The following is a 20,654-nucleotide window of genomic DNA, read 5'->3' as shown; positions in this document are numbered from 1 at the left end:
TTTTCCCCTTCTACTGCCATACTGTGTAAATAGACATCAACTAGCCCTACAGAACTGATGCTATTTTGTATTTTGATGTTGTGGAGTGCATTGTACCTAATACCATAAACACTTTTTTCTCTGTTCTCTCCTCCATGCTGAAACAATAAATTCATTATAACTACATCAAATATAAAATAATACCAAATGTTCATATCAATTCAATGCCAAAGAGTAAGTAAGGATCAAATTTTCTAGAAGTATGAGTGTTCAACACATCTAAGTAGAAAATCACCAAATCAAATGATCTAGCTGTGCAAGAGAATTCATCTCAACTAAGTAAAGGCTTTTTTTCCAGGAAGAAGGTAGGTTTTCTACCCTTTTGTTCAGATCCTATTAAAACTTGTAACTTTTATAGTTACTTAGCTTTAAAATTATAAGCCCTGAAGATAGGTACATTTTTAATGACAGTTTTTTTTTTTTTTTTTTTTTTTTAGAGAAAGCGTCATAAATTGTTTTCCTCTTGGACTAAAATTGGTAACCTATGAGGATGGAGATAGAGCCAAATGATCATTTTCTCCTCACTTTTAAGAAAGACTTTAAAAATCCTTTGAAGGCTTTTACAAACAAAATGAAATCTTGATGCCATATTTTGAATTTACTTTCATCTAACTCATAGTTTATATACTATAAACTTAAATTTCATTCATTTTTCCTTAAGAAAAATGTGAACTCATTATCTGATAACTGTCAGGTTTTATTATTCCTGTTAAAATTTAGAGGAAAACAATGATTTGGATTTGAGAAATAGATGGACCCTGATAATAAAATGTTTTAAAAATTACAAATCTTTGTGGCCTAGAAGCAGATACATTACTAATTGATTATTATATTTTAAACTTGAGATAGGGGTAAGCATGGGAATTGGACCTAAGATTTCATAGGCATTTTGAACTCCAAGGTGATAGAATTCCTATATAAATAAATAGTCATGGAGCAATTGAAGCTGGTTAGCTTGGTAAGATATGATACAAGGCAAATTAAATTCCTAGCATAGTGTTATGTGCACGAGTCTGTAATAAATACTATTTGATGATCCCAAGAACTTAAAAATATACTACCTCAAAGAAGAAAGCAAGGATAGTCCTTTATGATGATACTGTAGACCCACAACCAGGAGACTATTTGCCTTGAGTTATTTTTTCCACTTGTGGTGATGGATTTGTTTTGATCCATAGCTCCCCCACCCAGAAGCTCATATTTGCATGATAGCTGGCTTGAGTTAGAGATATAGCCTAGGACTACTTTAGAAAACAAAGCTTAACCTCCCTAAGTGCAAGTAAATTAATAAACAGAACCCTCACAGTAACCTGAGTACAACTGTTATGACATATGCAAAAGGAATGTGACAAATGTGGTAGGGGGAAAGAAAACTACACTGCATTCTTGGGAAGAAAAAATACTATATGACCCTAAGGTATTACTGTGATGATTAGAGGTATAACTGACTATTATGCTTATCTGATTTCCTAAGTCATGGTCTGAAAAGTAATTAAAACTTTTCAGTGTTAATTGCTACTTTTCTTGAATTTGTTTTGCTCCTATTACTATATTTTGCTTCTCAAGAGATATAACATCATGATAATTGTACCATATTTACCCATTTTACCCAGTATAAATGAGTAGTTAGACAAGTTTAGGCCAGACCAAGAATTATACAGGCAGCTTAATGAAGCCCCAGGTTCAAATCCTACCTCTCACAATTATTAGCTAAATGGATATGTCCAAATCACTTAGCACTTAGCACTTGCTGGGGCTCATTTTCCTCATTAGTAAAATGAGGATAATATTGTAGCATTTTAACTCATAGAATTGTTTTAAGAATCGAATGGGGTCATTTATATAAATTTTAAACTTTAAAGCACAGTAAATTATATTCACCTGACTCTTCTGAAGGGCAGCAATGGTTGCATAATGGACTAGGTACCATTCCACTGCCCTGCATTGGACCTGGAGTATGGAAGGCTAAGTTTTAAAGTATGAATTCCACTACTAAAATTCTAGTGTCTCTCCTTACCTGATTACCTGTATCTGTCCACACAAAAGAGTGCATTTGTAATTCACTTTCTATAATTCCATTGCCATGGCATTAGTTGAGTTCTAACTTCATGAATTTTATCAGTAGAGAAATAAAATGCAAAATCAGGATTAGGGAGTAAGCATCCTCCAAATGTACAAGGAAGTCTTCACCTTGAAAAATTCAAGTAAAGGTATCCAGATGTAATATAGGAAAATGGAATGATAAAAATTCTTGATTTCAATACTGTCATGGTATTCAGATCTCACGTTTTCTTCAAGATACATTGGATAATTCCTCTGTAATTTTGAGCTATTAACATATCATATATGATATCGCATATCCCATATCAGGAGTGAGAAGGTCTTTTTTTCCTATCTGAAGGTCATGGACACATGAGGTAAAAAGTCAAATATTATATATATTAAAAGATATATGTATATATGTATACGCACATACACAATACGTACCTGCATAAGTATATGTATATATACATATATGTGCAAATTGTTCTATTCACTTTTTGAATTAGGAACAGAAAATATGCAATTCTTTGCAACAAACAGAACAAATTATTTTTTGTTTAAACCTTCAGGTAGAGATAGTGAAAGTGTAAAATGAACAGATATAGAAGCAGATACAGAGAGATAAAAAGAAAGACATAAATAAAGAATTCAGAAATAGGACAAAAACAGAGAAAGATAAAGGTATATGCAAAGTGATAGAGCAGCAACACAAAAAACAGAAAATAGACAATGAGAAAGGATACACAAAGATACACAGATGAGTCTACCACACACAGTGCAGAAAAACTGATAGACCCATACATGGAGAAATAGACTTTTAAATCTTTACCTTTTGTTCTTTTAGGATCATTTTTACAATTACAAAATTAAATAATTCATCATTTCATGGTACTGGGATTCTATATAGGATCTTCTCTAAGTTCTGGTTAGTGATTTAACCTGTTTACCATTAACCCAATATTTCCTTTACATGTTTTTCCATTTAATCTATTCAGAATTTTTTTAAGAAAAAAAAAAAAAACAGAAAAGATAAGTGCTTCACCATAACTTTGTTTATATATTCTCTTGTGATTTTTTCCTGTCCCCACCTTCTTTTCCCACCAATAATTAAACTATATTGATTTTCTAATACCTTGAACTTCCTTAAGTTTTTCATTTCTCCTTATTCAGGAGCTTCATGTCCTTGGAAATAGTACAGTTGATTCCCTTCCTTCATAAAGAAGGAATTTTGTACCTAGTGAGCAGTTATTTTCTTTGCTTTTTAAAGATCAATTCCATAGACCCCTAGAGATAAAGAAAGAATAAAGGAACTAAAACTTGCTTGAGTGGTACAGAGGGTACAGCTTTACTATAAGCTAAAGTCCTAGCAAGGAGCTGTTTAATTATTGTTAAGAATGGCTCACACTAAGAAGTAACAATGTGAAGAATTAAAAAACAGTATTTTGAAGAACTAAGAAATACAGTATTTCAATAGACTGTCTCAAGAGCACTTGAGTATATAGTTCATACAAGAAGTTACTGCCATGATCAGGAGCAAAATCCAAGACTCTTGGTTATTACTCTAGTACATTTCACTACCCATAGAATCTTGAAACTAGGTTCCTACTTTAGCAATTTTAGAGAAGATAGAGGAACTGTAGTCTGCCTTATATATTATACATACTGTGTGTAGAACACACACACACACAATGAGAGAGAGAGAGAGAGAGAGAGAGAGAGAGAGAGAGAGAGAGAGAGAGAGAGAGAGAATATGAATTTAAACTGCAAGGTCCCTGGGGATTTCTGCCATCCGGAAGTTTGAGATTCTGCGTTACCAAGGAGCTAAGAAAAAGTTTCCAAAATTTTTCTACTGTTTAATTTAAAAAAAAAAAAATATTTTGGGAGTTTCAGGGTGGTGACTCACAAAGCATGAAAGATAAGTGTTTGGGAAAGAGATTCTGGAAGAAAATGAGACTGCTTCGTCAGAGAGAGATTGGGGCCAGGAAAAGACTTGGGAACTTGGCTTAAGGAAGTGCATTCTATACAAGAGAAAGCACATTTTAAATTTCTGAAAATGGTAAATACTCATTTAAGTTTATTTCTACCAGCAAACAACTGGATTGAATTTTCCTTAGCTGCCAATTCTATTAATATAGACTCTTTTAATATAAATAATCCATTTAATATAAATTAATCCAAATAAGAATAATTCTTATTGGGAAGATTTTATATCATCCCAGTCATGCCTCAGTTTAATTATTGTGGGTAAGAAACAGAGATGCTCCATTGTTACTAGTTTGGTGCTATTCTAAAGGATTATAGGAGAGTACCAGGAGCTGAAGTGACTTGGTGATGGGGAAGAGGTAGGAAGGCTTGGCATATAACAGCAATAGGGAACAGGATGACTTCTGCTAAAAGCATAAGAATAGGCTGTTGCAGCCAGCCCAGAAGATCAATATACTTCACATCTGGACTGACTGCTGTTTTTGATATTGCTTTGATATCTGTGCAAGAATGTCATTAAAAAAACTGCCTTGTCTAAAAATTCATTACACAATATGAATACCTTTGACTAAAAATAGAAAACAGCTGACTACAGGACCTATCTCTGTATGTAACTGAAGTCCATTAAACTAGATAATCTATATTGGAATATAATTGATTTAATTTTAAAGGAAACATGAAATAAATTTAATAAGTTCAGATCTTTGGAAATTTGGTGTTCTTTTTACCAACTGAATGGACACCTAATTGTGTTCTAATTTCCACATGTAACAAAATCAATAGAAATAGAGAATTCAAAGAAATGCAGATTTAGAGAATTTAATTTCCAAAGAAATATAATTCTAAATCATCTAATTTCCAAAGGAGAATCTCGTTCTCTTAAGAAAATAATAAAAAAAGAAATGCTCAGCCTATAGAATACAAATGGGGACATCTGTTTATAGCCATGAAAAATAAACTAGGTAGACTCATGATAAAGGTTTACAGAGGTAAAGGGTTGTTTATCTGAAATACTATTTCCTCCTTATCCCTAAAAGCTAAAGTGATTACAGGCCTAAATCATGAATTCAAAAAAAATTTTTTTTAAACACTTACTATATAACACTTACTGGACATACTGGATATAAAGATGAAAGTTGACAGAACTCTTTCTCTTGAGACGCTTACAGCCCCATTAAAAGGGATGTACAAGTTTATAGATAAGTACAAGATGAAAAACATTGAAAAATCCCTACAAAATGTTCTGTGAATAGTTCAAGAAGATAAAAACATTTTTAGTGAGGATAAGGAGATGAAGTTGGGGAAGTAGTGTGAGGGATTCATATAAGAGGTGTCACTTTACCTGGACTTTGAAGAAAGAGAATTTTAATGGTTTGAGATAAGGGAAGAGCACATTATAGGAATAGGGATGGCTTGCACAACTATATAAAAGTAGGGAACAGAAAACTGAGATTAGGTAAGGGCTAGCATGGGAGTGTGGATGGAATAAAGATATAAGTAAGGTTAGAGAGTCAGAGGCCTAAATGTAAAATAAGAGATACAACTAGTAAAATTTTGGTTAGAAGAGTGACATACTAAACACTTGACAAATGCTTTTTTTTATTAATTCATCATTGTATCAGAAAGATTATTTTAGAAATATTGTAAATTATGCATTAGATAGAAGGTATAGGCTAAAAATCCAATTAGGAAGCTATTACAATAAGCCAGGTGACAGGTAATAAGATGATATAATATTAGGTGATACTCTTTAACTAGAGTAGAGGGCTTATAAGTAAATGAATGAATAAAAAAAACTAATTATTAAAAGCACTTGCTATTTGTCAAGCATTCTGCTATGTCTTAGGAATAGAAAGAGAAAACCAAAACAGACCCTGCTCTCAAAGAGATAACCTTCAGACTGGGAGAGACCTTCTGTAAAGGTCTTCTGTAAAAACCCATCTTTTGTAAAGACAGGTTCAGTTACAAGGTATATGGGAAGTTCCAGAGATCCATAGAGAGTACTGGCATGTCAAATGGCAAAGCCCAATGGGCCAGAAGGCACAGAGGCAGGAATTTGGTAAGAGGACTGATGTTAAATAATACAAAGCAGAATCAAAAAGACTTACCAACTTGAGGTTTATGAGGAAGATATGGAAGTGGAGAGAATTCCAGACAGCCACAAGGCTGGAGGTGGGGGACTGGGGAGAACAGTAACAAAATTAAAAAAAAAAAATAGAGAATTCTCTACTTCAAAGAAATATAGATCTAGGGAGTAAGACGCTGAGTTCAGCTTTAGATATACTGAATTTGAGGTGCTATCAGAATGTCCAGGTGGTCCAACTAGAGGAAATCAGGGGAAAGAAGGGAGCTGGATAAATATATTTCAGGATGATAAAACAACAGAACTAGGAGAAACTAAGATCCAGAAGTCAAATTGTAAGGGACTGAGGTCTGAATGAATGATTAGCAAGTCAGTGGATTCAATGAAGTTTAGTAATTGAAGGAAGAAAATGAGCTTAAAAAGATAGTCAAGGGATAGGGGATACCTGTACATGCTTGTTTGGAGGATAGAAGGAATAAGTAATCTTGGAAAGGAGAAAGTATAACTGATGGGTCCAGCTCCTGGATGAAACGAGATGTGGAGAGAAGGGACACAGGAGAGATGTGGAGGAAAATTGTCAAGACTTGAGAAATTATTAGATATAGAAGTGAAATAAAGGAAAGATCTGAGGATATCTTTGAATGAGTTACCCCGAATTTATCTCATTTTCTTTAGATACACTGAACCTAGGCTTAGGCTAGATTCTCCACCCAATTTCTCTAGCCTAATATCCCCAGGGCATTCTAAAACTAAGTAAGATTACAAATAGAGCTAGTTTGCCTCTGTAAATTCCTTAATGCCAATCTTCCAGAAAACTGAGCACTATTTGAAAAAATGATCTCAATGACTGCCATTTGGTGAGAGGCTGACCAAGCAAATATATAGTAGACTAGGCCTAAAACTGATTATTTTTGCATATCATAGACTATACATTATGGCAGGGGGTGATAATTCATTTGCTTTGTTCTTATATTAAACAGTTTAATAAACATCTGTTGAATTGGATTGCCACCAAGTTACATGGTTGTTAACTTATAAACTACTTAAAATGTTCATTCAATTCTCTTATAAAAAATATAAAAAGATATTTTTACCAAACTGGTAGGAATCAGAAAATGAGAACAGCATTATAGTTACATCAAAAGAAAGTAAAATATGAATACTAGGTTTTTACTGCTTAGTGATTTTATTCTGGCAGCTAAATTTTAACTTTCCACTTTGGATCTAAAAGGTCAGTTGAAAAATTATAGAAACTATGTTGAGGTCGTTTGGGCATGAAGCTTGTATGGAAAAAAGGCTTATGTCTGAAACAATGCTCAGTTTGTTCATTAGAAAGACTTCCTTAATCTTGATGTAGAGAATAGCTTCTCCCTCCCATTTGTTTATTTATAATAATTTTATTTTTTGTTATTCTGAATTTGACAAGTGTCAGTTAAAATGAAAATTTCCCTATACAAAGAATGGAAAAGAGGATTGTATATGACACTAAAAATCTCTTTCACAGCTTATCTTTTAAAAACTATATTAAACAAGCTAATTTCAAAGCTGATCTGCTTCTCTATCTCCTTTTAAACTCAGGAATTACTTCTTGAGAAAGAGCACATTTAGAATGAATATTGATTATTATGGAGACTTCAGTTGGAAAACATGGGTCAAATCCTGGAATCTTAAAAGCAGAGAATGGGTTAGGCCTAACTTTCCATTTTGTCTGGTTTATTCATTTCTTACAGAAGGCATCAGATCTCAATAGGGAGATTTTCTATATAAGAAATGTGTAAGTTTTGTGTGTGTGTTGTTTTTTTCTTTTTTAAATTGCCACTGCTTTGGGAGGAATATTTTGTGCCTACAGAAAATTAAGCTCCTCAGTATAGTTTGATGTTTTAATTCAATTAAAAAATTTTTTAATATTTAAGTAAGGATCAAAGGTCTCTAAATCCTATTTTTGGTCCTAGAATAAATCACCAACTAGTAAGTAAAGACAGAAGTATAAACCAGCTGCTATGGAAGAGTGAAACTTATCTATTGCTGCCTGAATTGTACTTGAGTATAAAAGATATGCCTTGAATCTAGAAATTAAGGAATCTAGATTTATGGAATCAGAAACTTAAATTCCAAAACTATCTCTTTGAAAGAAAGTATGGAAAGAGTGCTAGATTTAGAATCAGAGAACCCATGTTCAAATTCTAGCTCTTCTACTTATGACTTTGGTGACCTCAGGCAAACTGTCTCTTAGTTGCCGGGAGAAAGAGCTGGGCTTGGAATCAGGAAGATCTGAGTTCAAATGTGACCTGATACATATGTTAGCTGTGTGACTCTACACAAGTCACTTAACCTCTAGCTGCCTCAATTTCCTCATCTGTAAAAAAAATAAAATAAAATAAAAAGCATCAATGAGGATTGAATGAGATAATAATTGTAAAGGCTTTAACATAGCACCTGGCACATAGTAAGTGGTATGTAAATATTAGATAATATCATCACTATCTCTCTGGACTTCATTATCTTATTCTGTAAAATGTGGGTTTGGACAAGATGATCTCTAAGATCCCCTTCCATCTAAAAACAGATATATAGACACATTTTGGCTTAAGCTTAAAAAAAATCTCTGGTATTACAAAATGTCAGTACCACATCTTTTACATTGAGAGGCATTATTATTTTCCTTACAATTAAAGAATAGTGTTTGGGACAAATACTCAAACATTAAAATAATTTTATGTCATTTTTTCCTGGACATATAAATGACTACTAAGTTGGTAAAGTTGAAAGCATTTATTCAGTGCTTTTTAAGGCTTGCAAAGGGCTTTACAAATATTTTCTCATTTGATTTGTTCCACAATGCCATGAGGTCATATTGTTATTCCCATTTTACAGATGAGGAAAGCAAGATAAGCAAAGATTAAATGACTTCTCCAAGGTCACAAAGCTCCTAAGTATCTAAGGCTGGATTTGAATTCAAGTTTTTCTGACGCCAAATTCAACATTCTATTCACTGTGTCACTACATTTTTCATTTTTTCCTCTTCCCCAATAATTAGGTTTGTTAAAGTCCTATAAAGCATACAGACTCCTCTCCAACTCCAATTGCCTCTCTACTAGATTTTGTTATTGGTTGCAATAGAATATCACAAGACATTTTAGTACTCAGCAAAAGACAAATAAAGAGAAAATAAGGATATGGGAGGAGAAAATAAGCTGAATGTCTAGGAATTCAAGGAAAAGATTGTAATGATTTGGTATTTAAAAATGAATGCTTGAAATTGGCTGAGATACAGGGTACACGAAAGAGAAAGAAAATTAACTTTATGCTACTAAGAAAAAATGAGAAGTAAAGAAAAGAAGAAATAGAAATCTAGAGGGATCATAGGACAGCTAGAGAAACCTAGAGGTGTCATAAGACAGGAATGGAAAGAGTTGCTGTTATGTGATTAGAATAACAGCTAAGACAATGTTGAAAGAGGGTTGGAGAGGCTCCAAAATATACAAGACTAAGTAGATAATCACAAAATCATAGGACTAGGAGGGACCTCAAAAGGTGAGCTGCAATTTTTACAGTGGGAATTTTATCTACTTTATATCTGCAAGAGGGAATAGTTGGGGCGGGGGGCAAAATTTCTTTTTCTTTTCTCTCTCTCTCTCTCTTTTTTTTTTGCAGTCTTCAGGAAAATACTCCTATAAACTTTATTGTTGACCAATCATAATCTATAGTTTAAACAGATTTTTGCTATTTTCTAATCTTAGTGTAAAGTTCCTTTTCTTTTAATTCTTTATTTGGAAACTCACAATGATATACAGGGTAACTCCAAAATCATAGTAAAATTTTAAGGTATCAAAAGTTTCAAATGTGCTAAGACTTTGTGGCAACCTGAATTATAATTATGGCTACAAATACAATTACTCATTTGATCCTTATAAAAATGCTATGAAGAAGCACTAAGGTATAAAACAGAAGTATCAAAATCCTAGGACTCAGAGGAGTGAAGAGCTTAAAATCTAATTATGAAATGTTTTTTAAAAAGAAATAAAAATGCAATATAAAATAAAAAGTGTTAATTTGTGATTTTTAGTTTCAATATGCAGGCATCAGAAAGCTGTTTCATTTTGATTTTGTGTGGATATAGCTCAGAACATGAAAGAAAGACCTAGAATTAAATCTCGGCTAAAATACTTGTTGGGTAGTTATTCTAGGCAAGTCATTTAATCAGTTTGTGCCTTGTTTTCTTCATCTCTAAGGTTCTTTCAAGCTCTAAAACTAAGTACATTTATCACCATTTTATAAATGAAAAAACTAAAATTAACAGATGTTAAGGGACTCTTCACTGTCAATGTTACGGTTTTTCCCCTATGTTATACTATCAATAAGTCTATTAGTATTCAAGCTAGTTCAACATTAGTTTAAGATTTAGATATGTCAGATCCTAAAGGATCCTTCACATTTTTCCTGCACTTTTTCATTTAACTACTTAGTCCCAGGTTTTCCGATACAAAATTCAGTACTCTTTCAATGACATGATAATGCCTTAATTAAACATCCTGGTTACTTTTTTTTAGGCCTCTAAATTTCTACACTATCCTAATCATGTATTTCTAACAGAGGATTAGATAATGCCAAGTGAAAGGAATTTCAGATCTTATTGTATAGTCATATTTACACACATTTATAATATAAATGTGCATAATATATTCTTTGTCTGTCTGTCTCCCATTTTTTCATTCGGAAAAAGTGTGGAAAAAATACCACACTAGTATTTCATTGGTTATATAGAACTCTGAGTATAAAAACTCTCTCAATCACTGCAGACTGACAACTCCTCTATTAACTAAGACTTAAGTGAACTGCCTGAGGTACTGAGAACTTAAGTGACTTTCCCATGCTCATAAAGCAAATGTATGCTGGAGACATTCATGGAATCATTTGCTTTTACCTAATAATTTTTTTTATTATAGGTCTAATTCCTAGTTGCACAGTTGGAGGGAAGGTATTAGGAATATGTTCAAAAAAGGCTATAATATTATAAAAGGCATTAATAAAATTTATTTTAAAAATATATATACATATATTTTATACAATTTATAATATACAAGTGAATTTACTAAATTAAAGAATCAGGGGCGAAGTCTCTAAGTTTCATCCTATTAATTTTCATTTGTCCATGCACTTTGAGTTCTTAGCTTGATGCCAAACTAAAAGCCTGTAAACTAATTGTAAGTACCATAAAATCCAGCAAAATATGCTAAACTAGTCTGAACACTAACAGGCTTATGTATTAGGGTGTTGGTATAATGTAGTGGAAAACCTGTAACACTGATAGTGAGAAAACCTGGGGGCTGAATCCAGCTCTATCATTAATTTATTGCATATTGACCAAGTCATATTTCTTCTATGGCTACAGTTTCCTAAACTATAAGATAATAAGTTTGGAATGAGTGATTTCTATAATGATAAGGATAATAAAAATAACTGAAATAAAAATGCATGAAAAAAATAATTTATATAGTGCCTACTATGTGCCAGGGATGGTGCTAAGTGCTTTATAACAATCATATTTGTCAACATAATCTTGGGAGGCAGGTGCTATTATGTATATTTTATAGACAGGAACCTGCTTAGAAGTTAAGTGACTTGTCCAAGATCACACAGCAAGTACATGAAGTATTTGAACTTAGATCTGAATCTAGCCCAGAGCTCTACATACATGCCACCTAGCTGCTTATGTTCTTCCCACCTCTGAGAATCTATGACAATTTGTGAGGGGTTCATACTATTTTTTCCCTTCCTTTATTCAATAAGGACCTCTTAAATGTGGAAAAAATACAAAGAGTTGTACTAAACAGAGAGGAAAATTGAATAGACAACATTCAAATGTGCAAATTCTACCACTTTGTGCAACCACAGAGAAAAGCTAATATGAAATACAAAGTAATATATGAGTGACAAAATCAGAAGTATGAAAGAAAAATACTCTAAGAATTGATCTAGAAGTGGCAAGTTAATGTATGCTACAAGAATGGAGGGAAATCTCTACAAAGGTATATAGAAGGAAGGAGAAAGTGATAATGAGCCTAAAAGACAAATTAAGTTTGGATGTCAGAAGATGAAGGCATGGCCTATTTTGGAAACACAGTTAAAAAGACCGACTAATTATAATAGTTCTGGCCAACAAATAGTGGAAGATAAGGCTTTGATAGGGAGACTAGGAACCCATCATTATCAATCAATCAACAATGTACCAGGTATAATGCTAGGTGCCAGGGGAAAAATGTTCAAAGAATGAAGCAATTTCTGTTCTTAAATCAATTAACCTACGTTGTATAGGGGAAACAAAATGTAAATGAGAATAGCATAAATATAAAGCCAACAAATACAAATATGTGCAAATTAGTTAAATCTAAGTCAGTTTGAAAGGATAGATACTAGTAGAGGTATATTGGTGAGAGAAATCAGGAAAGGCTCTCATGCAAAAAAGACTTTTAGAGTCAAGGAGAGGAATTTAGATTGCCTATAGTATAACAGGGAATCAGTAACCATGCCTGAATGGGGAAGTTTACATGATGAAACAGATCAATATTTCAAACAAATTATTAATAAAAAATATTGATCTGATGCTATAGAAAAAAAAGTACATAGCCATAATGAAAAATCTACATATATATTAGAAATGAGCTTCGTGTTTTCATTTCACCTTTCTAATGACAGATCAGAGACTGTGTGCTTTACACATAGTATTTATTAAATAATTTCTTTTTTTCTTCCTTTCATTCATTGATTTTCTTGACATAAATACTTTACTCAATGAGAAAGATCTCAAGCCCTCTAAGTATATCGTTCTCATGTACTGGTTAAAGAAAAAAATTCTAACATGGCTGTATACCTTCTGGTGATGAGTCAATCTGCCCTGATTTTTGCTGGGCCAATCTTCAAATAATTGACATATAAGTCACTAGGCCTGAATGTAAAAACTCTGAACTCTCTAGGTGGGAGAACTTGTCAGGACTTGTGTTTAGCTGGCATAACATTAGCAAATCCAAGGTATGCATTTATGGCAGAATAAGATATAACAGGAAATAGATCCTGCTTATACATTTAAATTTGCCAAATAAGGAAATGTGGATTATTGACTAATCTAAAGATAGGAAGAACTAATTCTTCAATTAGCTGATAATAGGATTGTAGCCAATTTCTTTGTTTTTCCCTGTTGGTTCCAGTTTTCTCATTTTTTGTCACTTTTAACTCCAGAAATGCTCTAACATTAGGCAAGACAGAATTTATTTTAGCACAATAAATAAATAAAAAGGTGGCCAGGGTTTATATTTTAAGGAATCATAGAACTTGGATCTCCCAACAAAATGATCAACTCAACAATATTTGAATCTGGCAGGGTTCTCAGTCCTTCACAAAGCAATCCATACCTTTACAATATAATACTTGGTTGTTAAAAAGTTTCTTAGGATGGACCTTAATATGCCTGTTGCTATTAAAATGTCATTGGTTTTTCTCTTTGTGTCAAAAAATTATTGTATGAATTTATTCAAGAAATGGTACTTAGAACCTGCCATGGCTCAGAAAGGAACTGAGGACCAGGCAGATTTGGCTATTTAAGTCATGGTAAAGTGGCAAAAGCACTGCTTGGAAGTCAAAGGACCCTGCGATCAGATCTTGCCTCTGATGTTAACTACCTGTGTGATCTTAGTTGGGCAAGTCAACGAACTTCTATGGGCCTTGATTTCTTCAGCTGGAAAACAATGCGCTAGATAGTCTCTGTGGTTTTTGCCAACTCTAGAGCTATGATCTTGTAAGGATCTCTTAGCAGCACTTTCACTAAGCTGATAATTATTTAGCACAAAATAATTCTAAGTGCATTATTTTAAAAGTAAGCAAAGGCATTCATACAGGGTATCATGCTAATACATACATAGCCATGGAATTATTTGCCTTCAATGTTCTCTGTTTCCTAAAGTACAGCTATTCCTGTATGAGGGCCCCATGAAGATTAATGAGTTAATAACTTTAAAGCACTTGGATCTGGCTCTGAAGGAAGATGGTATGTAAATACAAAATAATAGTAACATCTCAGAAATTTCTCCATGGAAACACGACAATATTAGGCTTTCCACCGAAAAGAGAACACATGCTTGAAATTGCAGTCTCGATGGTGCTAACATTGAAGAAGAAATGGGTGAAAACTTGATAAACAAAAGACAAACGAACCTTGTTGGAAGAGTACAGCAGCCATCAGCTGTCAGTCTAACTTGAGTTTCATAACTATCCAGCGGGCAAACAACCTGTTGAATGGAAGGGCATTCCACTGTGCTGCAGTCCACACTGAAAACTGAAAGGGGGATAAACAGAGAGGCACCATTTACTGAGATTTTTATTCTTATTATTAAGTCCTGAAATGGAACACCGGACAGATCTCCAACCTTCTTTCACCAGCCAGAACCATGTCTAGCAACCCCATTCTTACACTGGCATTTGTCAATACTACAAAACCTCAATATATTTTCAGTCCTTGCAGAAAGAAGAAAGGATGGAGACAAGGCTAAATCAAGAAAGAAGATGAAGACAGGGGAGGTCAGGAGAGAGGCTTAAAAACCAAGGATAAATATGTGGAAGGCAATGCAGAATCAGTGGTGGGTTTGGATGAAACCTTGTTCACAGGGTGGGCAAAAGACTGTTTCAACGGAGACAGTAACCTGATAATTTTTTAAAAAGTGGGTTAGGGGTTGGGGGATTTAGAGAGAGGTGGTCACAACAGGCCAGAAGTGATCATAGCACAAATATAGGATTTTGCCACAAGAGCGAAAATTTTAGAGATGTTATGAAGGGAGAAGCAGTGGGGTATGGTAACGCATTTGATGTCTGGAAAGAAAGCGAATGAAGATTAAAAGATGATTTAGAAGGGAGCTGCAGATAAAAGGGAGAAGGTGGTGCTTTCTATAGGAAGTAAATTTAAGACTATACAATTTATTATGCAAAACCTGGTATTTTGGTGCATGGGTTAATCTTAAAATAACTTAAAATTGTGATGATGGATCATGTTCAATGATTTAAGTGTTTTATTTTCTTAAATGAGAGTAACTCTGCAAATATAGTCTCTGGAAGCCTCAGTAAAGTTAAGGAAATGGTGGATAACTACACTATTGTTAACATCACCACCAAACACAGATGGAGTGACCTCATGCAAATGGACCATGTACTGAATACTTTGCCAAAACAAGAAGAAGATACAGTCCTCTTTAAGGAGCTGACATTCTGAAGTATTAGTCAATCCAATTTTTCTAATTCTTAAGTCAAAAGTTAGTCTCACACCCAAAGTTTGAGATCTCCTCAAGCTGCGAGTTTAAGTGGGAATGGGAGAACTTTTTATTCTAAAAGGTGGCAGGTTTCCTTCCTTCTACAGATGTGGATGGAGGGGGTATTGTAAGGGAAAACTTTGCTGAAGCAAAGATGAGCGCATACCTGGTTTGCATTCATAGAGGTCACAACACTCTCCTGGTTTCCCTGATGCTTTTGACACTAATATGTTCAGGTATCCTGGCTGACAGACTTTCCTCAGACAGCCTGCAGGGTTGCACACGCAACGGCTTGGCAATGGGCAGCATTCACCAGGAGGAGCATAACCCTCGATGAGAATAGAATCTTCGGGGCAGCGTGGAGAAAACTGTACTTCACAGCGGGCCTTGGAGCAATCTGGCTTCTCTTCTGAATAGAAGAAAGAAAATTTAGCACATGCCCTGGGGCAAGTGTAATAGCAGCTTCTTCATAAGAAGCACAATCCTTCCTTATATTTTTAGAAATGAGGGGAAGGGGGAAGAAGAGTATGGATAAAAGAAATCTACAGATACTCCAAAAGACTCAATTTAACTAGCTCCACCAAATTGTGCAGTAGTAGCCAAGGAGTGGCAAAATGGTGAGGTTTGAATTTCTTTTCTTTTCATCTCTCTACTCAGGCTGTAGTTGAAATATTAGTGCTAGTAAAATAGTAAAAAGGCAAGCAATGGGAGAGAAGAGAAAAATAATGGCATTGATAATCTACCAATTTGGCATTCAATCTTTGATTAACTGAAGATTATCTCTATATTTGCAAGAAGAGTTTGAAAGGTTATTCTTTAAGAAAAATTTATCAGAATCAAACTAGGACTTACTAAAGAAATCATAAGTATTGTAGAGGCTTGACGATTAGGGGAAGAAGGCATGAAGAACAAAAGGGAAAGATTCTAGAAGCCCTGTAATAAAAGGATAGAGAGAAACCACTTCTAATATCCACTTCCATTATAAGCCAATAAAGAATTTTACTTTGATATGTCTCCTCTCTCTCCAACTCCTATTGTTCAAATTAACCCCATGCCTCCATTTTAGAGGCTAAAAAACAAAACAAAAATGTGACCTATTTTCAAAGCAGACTGCACAATAAGTAGATTTCATTTAAATTTGCATCCTTTGTAGCTACTATTGTATTTTCTTATAGATAGTAGCTACTTTATAAATTGTTGAATGTTAATCTGTAGAATTTTGGTTAGCAAAGCTCAGTTTTCCAGTCATTGAGGGTTTAGCATTTCTGACATGTAATTTCTAGGAACTAAAGCCTTTTAGGAAATTAAATAGATGTGAACTCCACTTATTCTGTGGATATATAATGTATGTCTGGTGAGAACTCATAAAACTGATGACGTGATTGCAAGAAACATTCTCAATGCTAAATCTATGAGTCTCATAATAACACAAAGGACAAAATGTTATAAATGAAAGGAACTTTTCATTTTAATCTAATCTCTTTCATTTACAGAGGAGGAAACTAAGATCCAGAGAGGTTAATTAAGTCCTTTGATCCACATCACACATCTAAAGTTATGATTTGAGCTGAGACTAAAACCCAGGACTCCTGATTCACAGTTCAGTATACTTTCACTTAATACAACAACAATAGCAATTTACATTTACATTACTCTTTGAAATTTACAAGACACTTTTTCTCACAATAACTGTGAGATAGCACATTTTATAATTATTCTTACTTTATAGAAAGGATAACTAAGCCTCGAAGTTTTATTGGAATAACATTTCAGAACCAAAATGTTTCTTAGAGAACATAGAGAATAATCCTTTCACTTTAAAGATAAAGAAACTGAGGCCAGAAGAGGTTAAAGTAACTTGGCTAGATCAGATTTCCTAACAAATGTCAGAACTGGGATTCGAATAAATTCCTATGACCCTACATCCAGTATTTTTTAATACTGCATGTTCATAAGTATGATAAATAATACTAGTTGGTTTAATATTCAAATCCATGATTTAGAGCTAGAACTCAAATAATAAATGAATGCAATCACTCCTTTTTTAGAGATAAGGAAATTGAAATGCTCAGAAGTGAAGTGACCTATATAAAATTGAACAGGGAATAAATAGCAGTCAAAATTTGAACTCAAATCTCCTGACTCCTTAGGCAAAGTTCTTCCCATTATAGCAAAATGCTTCTGTTATGCTGCCAAAATCCACTGTTTCATTCTTTAACTACAGTCTGACATTTAGTAATTTTTCACTTTCACTATGGCAACTTCCAGCTCAATGACCTTATTCCTTAATACAACTAATTTTTTTTTAAATGTGTTTAGAGCATGAGACATTTCAGATTTACTAATTCAGGGAGAAGGGAAAAGAGTAGTTTTTGTGCAGTGAGAATATTTAGGGAAAGGCAGAGTAGAATATTTATGCTGCTGAAAGACATTTAAAGATACAAGAAACCTAAAAGGTATGGGACAGGGTCCAGAGATTCTTATTTAACAAGATTCCTAATCTTTGGTCCTGTCACCTTTTTTTGTTCATTACAAATGTAATTGGTCTTGTTTTCCTAGCATCTCTGTCTCTGCCTCATCTTCAGACCTTTTGCTTCTTTAAGACCATGATTACTCACTATGGAACCTGCAATGAGCAGACAGAGAAAACCAGAAGAAACAGCATAAGACTTCTTCCCTCAGATCAGAGTCAGGAACAGTTTGATCTCTTCTTTTGCATTTCTAGGCCCTCACATATTGACATGCACATGCTAGGCACTTAGTAAAAGCTTGCTGACTGATCAGTTGCTTCTCCTGAAACTCCTACTTTCTTGCTTCTCCTGAAACTCTTACTTTCTTATTTTAGAACCTGCCTGTTTGACAAGACATTCCATGCTTGGGTGCCCTACCTGCCTCAGCAGAATTCATTGAATTGTCTATCCCTGTGGAATCAGCCATGTATCTCTTATTTCATAAGACTTCTGGTATTCTGGGAATTTGTTAGGATATATGGGTCTGTGAATGCCAGGATAGCCAGTCATCTCCTTGCTGAGACCATATTAGTCTATGTTTCATATGTCTCCGAAGAAATGATCTCAGAGCTGAGTATAAAGTAAGTAAATAACTCAGTCTTAATATAATTTGAAATAAATCAAAGAGTTGCAGAAGAGAGTGGTAATCTTGATTATAAGAAGTATCCATCAAATTGAATACAGAAAAATCTTTTCACACATAGTTCTGCATTTCAGATAAATTGCATAGCCATATTATTAATAAAAGTTTAGTGATGGTAATTATATACAACTTTGATTATCCACTCATCTTTACTTAAAATTAACTTATCCCATATAATAACTGATACATACTAATTTTGCAAATATATTTGACATTCATAATCACAGCATTTATTCAAAAAAAGTATGAGATGCAGCCAATTACTCTGTCCTTTACATTTTCTTTATATGTGTGTTACAAAATTGTTACCTCTGGACCTTGATTTTGAAGATTCTGCCTCAAGAATTTTATTCACCTTTTCAAAACTGTCTCTTCCACCTGGGTATTATGCTACCAAGTGGTCAGTTAAAATGTCACAGTCATATGTTCTGAGTGTTAAGGCACATCTTTTCCCCTAATTTTTAAGATGGGATTCTATACTCAAGAACACGAATCATAGAATTTCAAGGTAAAAGGCAACAGAGCATTTCATTTTTTTTTTCAGTTTTTTTTCCCTTCTATTTCCCCCAGTTCTCTTTTACATAAGGGAAAACTGATACTAAAAGTAGTAAAGTCACTTGCCCAGGGTCATGCTTGACTTTGTGATATCCCAGTATGGATTCAATTATGTCAAGCTCTGTCAAGTCTCCCTATTTCCAGGCCAGTGCTCTTTATACTATAAAATATTGTCTTCCTAACAGATGTACAACCAAGAACTTCCAATATTTATGTTAAAAATAAAACTTAAACTTAAGCAATCTTTAAACTCCAATCCAAACACTGGAGCAAACATTTTAAAGCAAATGATGGCCCTAAAATATTTATCTTTTTTCTCTTATTTTATCATTTTTTTCTTTTAACTTTATACTTGACTTTTTTTTAATAGCTTTTTATTTACAAGTTATATGAATGGGTAATTTTACAGCACTGACAATTGCCAAATCTTTTGTTCCACTTTTTCCCCTCTTTTCTCCCATTTCCTCCCCCCCCCACCCCCATAGCAGGTTGACCAATACATATATACTTGACTTCTAAGAGAGAACCTCAGTTCCTGGGAGGCAGCTGATAACACATTGTATATAGAGTGCTAGACCTGGAATCTAGAAGTTCAAATTTTATCCTCAGGCACTTATTAACTATATCACTCTGCGTAAGTCACAAATATTGCTTGTTTCTGTTTCTTCAATTGGAAAAAAAAAAGGGAGGGGGGAGGCAAGGATGGGAAGGAATGTAGTAGTACCTGCCTTAAGGAGTTGTGAGGATCAAATGAGATAATATTTGTAAAAATATTTGACATATAATTGGTGCTATATAAATGCTTATGCCCTTCCTTTTTACTTTCTACTCCTCCTTTAATTCAACTATAGCACTTGACTCTATTTAATCACTGAGCCTGAGCTTCTAATTCTAACCCTCAACCCCAAGCTGTGAGTATTAAACTTTAGGGAATCATTTTTATCATGCCCTTATTCCTCATTATACAAATGCAGACTAAAATTGCTGTTATTAAATGGAAATGAAAGATAATTTGTATAGTACTTTAGGGTTTGTACTTTACAAATATTAACAAATTTGATAATATCTCAGGAATACTTCACTTAGAATATTTCTACTCTTTTTCATCCCTTATCATACATTGACAAAGAAAAACAAAAGGAGAATCTATTCTGTTTTTCATGAATTACAGGCTTTTTTCTTATTTTAGAAAATATTAATTTTTTTCTTTTTAAGAAGTCACTTTCAACCTCATCCTCTCTGATAGTTGACCAAATTCGTACACACAAAAAGATATAAGATTCTTTCATGGAAAGAAATTATCCCCATCTTGTTGAACAAAATTCTCCTCTTAAAATATGGACATACATATTGATACCTTGTTTGAAGGACCAATTAGGAAACTCCTAACTGGTTTTCAATGCTTAGAGCTCTCTCTAAGATGAGTGGCTGACTGAAACGCAGGAAGAGAAAGTGACAAACTGCCATTGGTGCTCTTTTTTTTTTAATCTTTTTTTCTTGTAACT

At 33.7% G+C, this 20,654-nt stretch overlaps 1 protein-coding gene across 4 annotated transcripts in view; it reads right to left on the bottom strand.

The window, feature by feature from the left end:
• The window catches only part of CRIM1 (cysteine rich transmembrane BMP regulator 1), a 227,318-nt gene that overhangs the window by 100,789 nt on the left and 105,875 nt on the right, over window positions 1-20,654 (bottom strand). For all 4 annotated transcript variants that reach the window (XM_051976136.1, XM_051976138.1, XM_051976137.1 and 1 more), the window contains exons 3-4: window positions 15,608-15,850; window positions 14,357-14,477 (exon numbers count right to left, since the gene is read on the bottom strand). In XM_051976136.1, the coding sequence (XP_051832096.1) occupies window positions 14,357-14,477; window positions 15,608-15,850 (364 nt within the window). The remainder of the gene's footprint in view (window positions 1-14,356; window positions 14,478-15,607; window positions 15,851-20,654) is intronic.

Source organism: Antechinus flavipes, chromosome 2 (assembly GCF_016432865.1).
Source record: "Antechinus flavipes isolate AdamAnt ecotype Samford, QLD, Australia chromosome 2, AdamAnt_v2, whole genome shotgun sequence".
NCBI classification, from domain to species: domain Eukaryota; kingdom Metazoa; phylum Chordata; class Mammalia; order Dasyuromorphia; family Dasyuridae; genus Antechinus; species Antechinus flavipes.
Note: the sequence above shows the minus strand (reverse complement) of the source record. Positions and strands in the feature narration are given on the sequence as shown.